The following is a 10296-nucleotide window of genomic DNA, read 5'->3' as shown; positions in this document are numbered from 1 at the left end:
CTTTCCCAGCCAATGAGAAGAGGCGGGGAAGGCGGAGCTCGGAGCTCGAGGCCAATGGAAAGCGCGCGATGCCCAGGCGGGGGCCAATCGAGAGGACCCCGGGGAGTGCGCGACGCTGGGGCCGTGAGGGGGCGTGGCCAGGGGGCGCGGGCCTTCAATCAGGTGAGGGCGGTGCTGACGGGCGGCGGCGGCGGCCAATGGCGGCGCGGGGGCGGGGCCGCGCTGCCCTCCGCGGCTGCCGCCGAAGCTGCCAGAGAGTCAGGTGGCTCCGGGATGCGCGGCGCTGGCGGGAGGCGGAGGCGGGCGCGGAGGAGGCGGCGGATGGGGGGGATGCGGCGACACCTCCACGGCACACACTTCCCGCTGTCGCCCCTGCCCGCGCTGGGCTGAGGCGGCCTCGCGCCGGGATTCCCCGGCAGCGGCACCTGGTGCCGGCGGGCGCCGGGCCGCATGAACAATAGGCGGCGGTCCCGGCCCCGCCGTCCCCCGCAGTGCCCGGCTGCCGTGGGCGCCTCCCCTTATGGAGCAGCCTCGCCATGGAGCCCCTCACCGAGCTCAGCCAAGAGGGCGCGGGCGGCGGGGAGCCGCCGGGCGGCGGGCCGCTCTGGACCGCCGTCTTCGAGTACGAGGCGTGCGGCGAGGACGAGCTGAGCCTGCGGCCGGGGGACGTGGTGCAGGTGCTGTCCCGGGACTCGCACGTGTCCGGCGACGAGGGTTGGTGGACGGGCAAGATCGACCAGCGCGTCGGCATCTTCCCCAGCAACTACGTGAGCAGCGGCGTGCCGGGGGGCGGCCCGGAGCTGCGCGCCCGATACCCGCCGCCCCCCGCCATACAGCGTAAGGGGGCCCGGGCCGGGGCGGGGGGCTCGGCGGGGCTTCTCCGCCGGGACGGAAGGAGCCGGGGGAGGGGGAAGAGGCGCGGTCACGATGCTCCCCTGGGCCAGAGGGGTGTAGGTCACCGGGGCAAGGGGGACCGGGCCAGCGGGGCTACCGAGGTGGTGCGGGGGGAGCTGTGGCCCGGTCCTCCCGCGGTGCCCGGGGGAGGCGGGACCGCCGCCGACGCGTGGGGAGGCCCGGGCCGGCCCTGCGGTGGGTCCTACCGGGAGCCGGGTCCGCCTTGGAAGGGGAAGGGAAGGCCCATCCAGGTGGGGAACGGCCGTGGGAGGCCGCGGGCCCGGCCGGCGGCGGGGGAAGCTGGGCTGAGCGGGCCCTGCCATGGCCCTCAGCGAGGAGCGGAGGGGCTGCCGCGTCTCGGCCCCTCTCGCCCTGGGGCTGCCCCAGGACCCTGGTCCGTTCCCTTTCCCACCCGCGGACGCATTCCTGCTGCACCAGTGCCCTTCTGTGTTCCAGGCTAGCGCGCCGCTCCAGGGAGGCCGAGCCTCGCTCAGTGTGTTGTTGGCGTTTCACCGGCGCCAGGAGCAGTTTCCCATTGTTAAGTGTGTTTCCAGAGGCTGATAAATTTTCATCAAACGGCTGAAGCCTGGCGGCTGTGCAGTGGTGGTGTCAGTGGGGGCTCTGGTGACTCTCCCTTTAAGAATATCCTTAAGGAAGGGTTGTTGGATAGGAAGCAGTTGCCTTCTGCAGTGTTGATTCACTGCTAATACTTGTTTAGTATCTTCCTTCCTCCTAACCAAACGCTTATTATTGCTGACTGAAAAATTCCTAAGTTGACTTGTCTTACCAGGTTCCTCTACTCTCGTACAAATTTTGTCCTGAAATACCTGTGAATGAGTTCTATCTGCATTTGGGTGGCTAGGCCTGCCTGAGGGTTACTTGAGTAAGTTGTGATGCTGAAGGCATGAAGGAATTGTTTCAGTGAACTTCATGGCAGTTTGAAAGCCTTTGTTAGAGATAGAGAATAGGGCTGTTTCATCTCTACATTTTTTTAGCCACTACATACAATTGTGGAAAGAGAAACAGCATGGCATGACTGTTTCTGGATCCTGTTTATCTAACACTGTTGACAATTCAGGCAAGGATAATGCTTTTTTTTGGAGGGCAGAGAAAAATCTTCAGACTAGTAGGCTTTTCTAGAAAGTAAAAGAGTGAAAAGATGCTTTGTCCTATGTAGGTCATATCTCCAAGGAATACAACTAATAGCTTTTTTTTTTCTTATTCTGTGTTCCGCTTGAAAGTATTTAGGTAAAACTCTGTAATTTGTAGCATTGCCCTTGGGCTTGTGAAGGGACTAGGTTGGCAGTGGTGGTCCTTTCTTTCATGCTGCTACAGTATGGATAAATTATTTTTTCCCCACATGCAGAAAACACTATGAATTAATCTTACTAGGTTTTGCCTTTGAGGTGGTTAGGAGAACCATTTCCACAGAACTCTTTGAACCCTCAGCTCCCATCCTATTTTGAGTGTTCAAGTGCAGGCTTTGTAACTGTGGATTCTCCTTTCTTGCTGCATTTTCTATGGTTTGACAGTTCGAGAACAGTTGTGGAGTTGTATCTTCCCCCTTTACTCTTGTCTTTCATGCCACAACAGGGCTATGATACTTCTCTTCTGTCAAGTTATCAGCCTTGATGATCATCATCATCTGTTCATGACAGAGTAGAACTTACTGCCCTCCAATAGGTGCGTATAATGCCTAAGGAGTACATTTCTTTCTTAAAAGAAACAATGCAATTTGGACAGTCTTGTTAAAGTTGGCCGCTGTTGAAGTGGATTTTCAAGTTTAATGTTAGAAATCCTTTGCAAGGAATGATACTTCCTTTTACAGCTGGTGATGTTAGTTTGTTAGCTGTTTGGAATAACAGTCTACTCTTACTGGACAGTGAACTGTTAACGCTTTGCAGGAGTGACGCAAAGTGTCATTCCAGACATACACCTCTGCACAGAAAATATTTTTACTTGCTTTCGTAAAGTTTATCTTCGTGTTTAACGATGGATTAGGAGTATAAGTCCTTGAGATTCTGCTTTCACTGAGAGGTGAACTAGTATGGCTGGTAATTTTAGTCATCCTATTAGTGTGCCTGAATCTTACCTCAGAGAGGCAAGAATGATAAAAGTAAGTAGCTTGTAGAGGCTGTCAGCAGTGGACCAACTTGAAGGACCCTCATCTGCAGTGTGGGCTCTTATACGCTTCAAAATGAATTAAATAGCTTAATCATATGGTATAGTAAGTGCTGATTAAAAGCACCTGCTTTGCAGTTGTCAGCATGGCCACTGGTTCGTGGTGTACAGGCTCTGTAATTCTTTATCAGTCCCTAGAGGAATGATAGTGCTTTATTTCTTAAATTCTGAGGCAAAAATGCCCCTTAAACATTCCCATTGCCTGTATAGTCCAGTACAACGTGTCTGCCAAATTATGATGGAGTTTAGAGATGGGGTTAGTGTGTTTAGAAATATGGAGAAAAACAAGTATTTTGTGCCCTAATGTAGCTGTATAATTCAGTCTTTGAAAACAAGCTAATTCAGCACAAAATAGCTTTTAAAAAAAAACACAACAAAAACAAAACAAAATCCCCAAACCAAACAAAAAAACTCCAACAAAACAAAACACAAAAAACCACCCAAAACAAACAAACAAACAAAAAACCACCCCAGAATATTTTTTATTAAAATGAAGGGTTTTTCTGATGAAGCCACACATCAGGGTGAGCTGGGCAGTCTGCCTTAAAGAAACATACATTTTCAAAGTTAAAGTTAAGGCCGTACTTGCAAATAAAATAACATTCAGCGTCACTCATGACATTTCATCCGGAAGCTGAAGTCTCTCTGTTTTACGTCCCAGCCCTGTTAACTTGTGCGTCCAGCAGGCATGTGCTTTTTCTGACGGAAAATGGGTGACGGCACACAAAGGCTTCTACTTTCCATCCCTTCGGTTTCCTTTGCCCATCTCGTTCTCCTGCCTGACCCCTTCCTGCCGCGCTTCTCCCCTGCACGGCCGCGGGGCCGTCCCGTGTCCCGTCCCTCCACCCCGCCGGCATCGCTGCCGCCGGAGCTGTCCCTTCAGCACCTGCGGGACGGCTCGCTCGGCGCCTCCTTCTTGCGCTCTCGGTGCGTGGAATGCCGGAGGAGAAGAACACGGACTGGGAACAGCACCGGAATGCTGTGTGTCCCGAGGTTGCGGGGCAGGCAGTCGCCCGGTGCTGTGGCTTACGTGTTTGTTCATTTTCAGTCTTGTAACTGAGCTCGTCCCTAGGAACAGGTTAATTGAGGATTATAACAGTGCTGAAATTCTACTGACTGAAGAGATAGGACTCAACATCTGATTTCTTTTGCTCTTTTATTAGTGAGAAATGCAAGAGCAGCTCCTTTTGTGTAGTCTCAGTGACATTCTCAGTCTCTTATCTGGAGTTATTGTCATTACAACCTTGTTCTAAAATTTCAGTGTTTCAGGTCAGAGTCTTCTTCGTATTTTCTGGTAATCTCTATCTCATCAGCACCAAGGCTGCTACTGCAGGAGTGAAATCTTCTTTGTTTTGCAAATCCTTGAAGGTCAATGTTACCCAAAATATGTACTCACAGTAGCAGAAAAGTAAATTATTTTTGTGTTGTACATTGGAAGGGACCTTTTCTCCTCTTGGAAAACTTTCCTGGCCAGTTCTCTATCTTGTTTTCCATGAGTCTTTTGTTCATGGAACACCAGGAAAAGGAGCACAAGTATCCTTATTGAACTAGTTTATAGGTTTGACTGACTTAAAATAGTAAGCCAGACTTTGAAAAATCGTGTTCAGGAAAGACAGAGCTCAGGCAAAAATAGAAAAAAAGCCTACAGCTTTGGACAGAAGAGTTTGTACTAAGTCCATGCAGTTTTGTAACAAAGTCCTGTCTTCTTAGGAAAGACATTTGATTGAAATAAGGAAAATAGTTTACTTTGATGTGATCTAATCTGCTCCCTTACAGGATTAACTTCCTTTCTACTAAACAAAACAGGGGAACCATGTCAGATTTGGCATTCCAAATGCAGGAAAGTATTAAAAGTCTTGGTGACTTTCTGCTTAAATCTTGCATTATGATATTCTTCCTTTAAAACTTTTAAAAATTTCATTGACTGTAATTGTAATCAGCCAAATATCAGACAGAATAGCATTTCTACTGGACAGAATGGTATCTCTCCAGTGGCCTACCATTGCTGTAAATTCAGCTGTGTCAGCATGTTTTCGTTGGTCATTATTTGGGGCTTTCATTCTACATTAGTCAGTATTGGATGGGTTCTTTTGGCCACCCATGAGCATAAGCTGTGTTTAGTGTGCATTGTACAGGACGCATTTTCTCACTGCTTTTGCTCCAGATGCAATTTGTGTGTTGAATTAAGACACCTGCATCTGTAGATTTTTCCTATACAATGCCAAATATCCACCAGTTACTATGTCAGCCTGTAAAGTGTAGCTGTGAGTGCACAGGAGTAGGAAGTTTCTGTAATAAGAATGCAGTATGTGGTAATAAAAAAAAATTTCTTATTGCAAGCACTGCATACTCAGTGTGTGGTCTGATCCATCTGTCTGTCACACTATTGTCAGAAGCATCAGAATTGGTTGACAGATCTCTTGTGGGGGATGAATCTGCAGAGCCTGTAGAGGTATGGAAGAATAAGCTTGATTTGGGAAGGAATAGAAGATTGTTGTGGCAATTGAATAAGAGACATTTAAATGAAGGACAAATGCAGAAGCAGATGCATTTTGTGCTGAGTTTTAGATATCTCACATTAAGCACTGTATTGTGAACACAGTGAAGATTAGTTTGTGTGTTTTTCTTTTTTGGAATCTTGTACTGTCAATGCAAGTTTCGCTGTAAGTAGTGGGAGGGGGCATCAGTGTTGTAAGAGTTTAAGTGTGGCAAGAGGAGGCTATTTTATTGTCATTCGTCATTTACAGCAAGTACTTCATGCAAGTTTTATGATACTGCAAGATATATTTTACGACACTATTTGGCACTAAAAGATGGTTGGAAGGGACTACTGCTTTCATTCGTATTGTTTTGGAGTGAAAATCAGCCCTTCCTCCAAGGGTAAGGGTGAGGTTGGGCAACATGGACCTTCAGGTGATGTACAGGCTGCATTGTTGCTAAACATTTACATCTTTTTTTTTTCCTCTTTCCCTAGTCCTGGAGATTGACTTCTCAGAGCTTGTTCTGGAGGAAATCATTGGCATAGGGGGCTTCGGAAAAGTGTACCGAGCTGTGTGGATAGGAGATGAGGTTGCTGTCAAGGCAGCTCGCTATGACCCTGACGAGGACATCAGCCAGACCATTGAGAATGTCCGCCAGGAGGCCAAGCTCTTTGCGATGTTAAAACATCCCAACATCATTGCCCTCAGGGGCGTGTGTTTAAAGGAACCTAATCTTTGCCTGATCATGGAGTTTGCTCGTGGAGGATCGCTAAATAGAGTGTTGTCTGGTAAAAGGATACCTCCTGACATACTAGTGAACTGGGCAGTACAGATTGCGAGGGGAATGAACTACCTGCACGAGGAAGCGATTGTTCCCATAATTCACCGTGACCTGAAGTCCAGCAACAGTAAGTGTTACACAGTGAACAGTCAGGGTGCTGGGGTATGGGTCTGAAAAGAAATCATACAAAGAAAAAAGACGAGTAATGGTAATCTAGTGATCCTTTCTTGTGAACCACTGTATCCTCTAATTTAATCCCAGAGGGGTTTATTTTTGTATAGTATGGTGCTACAGACTGCAGGAAACATGTAAATACTTTCATTCTATATAAGAAACTTTACTGATTGGATGCAAAAGCAATTGTAATTGAAGCATGTTTCTCCAGTAGTTAATATACATACGTAAATAGCGTCCAGTTTTATTGGCATTTCAGCAGACTTCCTTGTGTTGGAAAGTCTTACTGAACTTCAAATGTGTATTCTCTTTCCACTTTCTGGAAGCGTAAATACTCCTCTGTATTATTAAGATAAATGCTCCCAAGCTTTCATTTACTTGCTAGATTTTGTTGTATAGGTGAGATACAAGCTTGTTTTCCTTATGGGAGATTTAACCCATCCCAGCTGAATTGAATCTTCTCTTTATCCATCATAGAGCTGGTGTTGACAGAAACATTAACTTGGGTAAATAAAATGTCCTTGTACACCCAGGATTTCAGCTGATGTTTGTGATGCTTTACATGGGATGCAGCTGAGCCATTATAGAACATGGGGATTGAACTTTGGTAGTTAGGATTGTAGGAATCGTGGTGATTTTAGGTACTCTGAAATACCAACAGCATTACTGTCTGCCACTTGGGTATTGTTCTGATAGTATGTCTCTTTTCACAGACTTGAAATTGCCTTGAATTCAAACACACATATAGAACATGAAGAGTGTGGGAGCAAATTATTGCAGTAGTTTAAAGCTCATAATTTCCTTTCCTGATGCCTTATGCAGCTGATTAGCCTTTTTCTCTGCTTGGCTATGTCTAGATGGCAAGAGCAAACACATATTTGCATGATGGCTGTGGTGGTTTAGGTTGGTGTGTTAGTATGAACTCTTTTTCATTTATGGCTTGAGTTAAAAAGGAGCACTGTGACCTGAGTGGCTGGGATGCAGGCATATGTTCCCTTTTGCTTTGAGGGCAGTGATATTAGCAAAGAGGTCTGACAGATGGGAATTTTAATATCTTAAATAGATTCAAATGAGCTAGCATTAACTATTAAAATGCTGTAAATTTCCAGGCCTTGCAGAATCTTCTCGTGTTTCTTTTGCCTCAAATGCTGTGACAGTGAATTTATATGGTTTGTTGTGAAGGTGTAAAAAAAGTATCATTAGTGAGTTTGCAGATAGGAACTATGAGAGCTTTCAAATTAGCTTCTACAATATTATTCTTATACTATTAAAGTTTCCCTTTTTGTTAGAGTAAGGCAATCTTAATGTCTATAAAGATGCCCTTATATCTAAACCCTCCCTTACAGATGGCAGTATATATGGGCATGTTGATAAATGCTGTAAAATTAAGGAATGATTTGCTTAATTAATGGATTACTGGCTGCATCTGTGAATAAGAAATAATTGCCTTTAAGTGTTGCGCCTTTCCTCCTTAGCAAAGAAAATATTTACTTGCTTATTTTACTCACAGGCCATTAAGACTTTATTGTTTAGTACTGGCTGAACATTTTTGAAGTTTAGAATGCAAGGTATTTCTAAGATGAAAAATTGCTAGCTAAGGGTATTTCACTGTTTTATTCGGACCAGAGACTGCTAGCTGTCAAAAGGGAAACATATCAACAAGAGAACCAGACCAACTGGAGGGACACCAGTGCACAATGTTGCCAGTCAAACAGATGTGGATGCTAGAAAACATCTGTACCATCAGCAGCAAGAGTAAATTGTCTCTTGTCACAATGAATCAGCAGAGCATAATGGTGTTGCACTGTAAATTGTCAGTGAGAAGCTGAGGGGTTTGCTATATATATTGCTTTAATTTCCCTCATTTGAGAGGAAACGATAGTAAAGAAAGAGGAAGAACGAGTGGGAATGCCCATGGGAGGATTCAGAGATGTCCTATGTTTGTAGGAGAAAGGTGGTCTTGACCAAAGATAGCACCAAATCTAGTACAGAAATGATGGATATATGGAAAATTCTATCCCAGCTAAGTCTGGAGCAAGCAGCATTACATTCAGGAAGGTAAACAAATAGTAGGAGCTGATACTGGAGGGAAGAACTTGAGATATTTTAGGGCAAATTGATTGTTCTGCTTCTGTCTTTTGAAATAAGATGAATTAGTAACCTTGAGTATGGGCTTGAGATATTACAACATCTATTTACTTTGTTAAACAAAATGGAGTTCCTCATTCTGGACTGTGTCGTGGAAGGAATGTTTTAAAATACATATGTTCCTTTTAGAGTGAATCTATAGAGCAAGTATCATAAATATTAGATTATGACAATGGTGGAGCTTTTTTATAGGGATAGGGGACTGTAGGCCCAAGTCATGTTTTTCTTGATTATTCTGTCACTGCATTGCTCAAATCACTATTCCATTATATGTAATAAGCATCTTGCAATTTTCTCTGCTCTGTTTTCTGTGGAAGGCTTTCTGTTAGTTTCATAAAGATTAGTGGACTAAGTATGTTATTGCATCCTGATTTTTATACAGCTTGCATTTTCTCTATTTTCCTGATGTGCTTAGTTTTCCTGATTACTCTGGGTAATCAAGAACGGGTTTTCTCCATAGCTTTGTTTCTGCAGAATTACATGAATGTAGCATTTTCTTTGTGCAGGTTACCACCCACCTACTGATAGGCAGTAATGTGTCTCTGGTGAGGGAACAGCTTCTCCTTGCAAGAACTTGGAAGTGATTCTTGCAGACACATTTCTTACAATGTACTAAACATCTATAAGAACTGTAGAGCTTTCATGGGAGCATCAGCTGTATTGATCTACTGATTGGTACTGCCGATGTTGAGTAATAGTGATTCTCATACCTCTCGTCTTGCACCAGCTGGGACCTACACTATGCACCTGAAGCTGCACGATGAGTTAGTTTGGAGTTAGGGAACCATATGGAGGAGTGCAGAAGAACAGAGTTTCCTTATTCAGAATCAAGTTTTCTACTGGAATAGAAGAAAATCAGAGAATGTCTTGTTTTCAGATGTCTGCCTATATTTCAGCAGATAGAGAATGCATAAGGACAGTGCTTTATGTTGAATCTTTTAAGGTCACATTACATTTTGAACAGTAACGTGTCAAGTGGGCACATTAATACAAGTCTGAGAAATTACCCAATTATATAAGGATTTAAAAAAAAAATCCCTTTTAATTTAAACTATGGCAGCTTTGTGGACTCAAATAGTACATACCAAAATAATAGTTGTCAATGTTTCTGATGGTGTAAATAATGAATATAGGATTTTAATTACTTTAGGAGGTAACTTCGTCTTGTACAGGGACTGAACTTAAGGGGATTTATTTGACAATTCCAGAAGATGTCTATTTCTTGAGATTCTCCTTGCCAAAAAGCATACCAAACCAAGTTTAGAGAGTAGAGAAGGTGCCCTATAAGTTTACTACCGTGTTTGTTTGAGGCAGATTTATTGTAAATCTTGGAGGTTCTGGGGGCTGCCTATTTCACTGATTTCGGGATGCTAGCAGGAAATGAGTGCATAAAGGTCTTTACAGAATAAATTGCACACCTGTGATTTATTTTTAGAGTCCCTGAAATTATTTTGTTGAATGTCAGTTCAGTCAGAGGTGAGTCTGGTGGGCAAGTGTTTCAGTGGCATTACCAACAGTCGTATAAACTACACAAGAGAAGGAAGATGATTTGGGAAAGCTCTTTGGTTCTGCTGTGTGAGGAGATAAGTATTTCTCTTTTTATTTTGGCATTTGATATAAGGGGTTCAATTTATTCTA

General features: G+C 44.6%; 1 protein-coding gene across 9 annotated transcripts in view; it reads left to right on the top strand.

Annotated features, from left to right (window-relative positions):
* The first annotated feature begins 336 nt into the window (after positions 1-336).
* Positions 337-10296, top strand: part of MAP3K9 (mitogen-activated protein kinase kinase kinase 9) — a 131507-nt gene continuing 121547 nt past the window's right edge. For 8 of the 9 annotated variants that reach the window (XR_007631595.1, XR_007631593.1, XR_007631592.1 and 5 more), the window contains exons 1-2: positions 338-837; positions 6050-6463. Coding sequence is in view for 3 of the 9 variants with exons in the window: in XM_050336916.1 (XP_050192873.1) it covers positions 537-837; positions 6050-6463 (715 nt within the window). In the remaining 6 variants the exon portion in view is untranslated. Of the gene's footprint in view, positions 838-6049; positions 6464-10296 lie in introns of all 9 variants that reach the window. The other variant, XM_050336915.1, reaches the window with a different exon arrangement.

The sequence above is a fragment of the Myiozetetes cayanensis genome, unplaced genomic scaffold, assembly GCF_022539395.1.
Source record: "Myiozetetes cayanensis isolate MyiCay16 unplaced genomic scaffold, myiCay2020 scf6-25, whole genome shotgun sequence".
Lineage (NCBI taxonomy): Eukaryota > Metazoa > Chordata > Aves > Passeriformes > Tyrannidae > Myiozetetes > Myiozetetes cayanensis.
The sequence above is the reverse complement of the archived record's forward strand: the minus strand, read 5'-3'. Positions and strand labels throughout refer to the sequence as shown.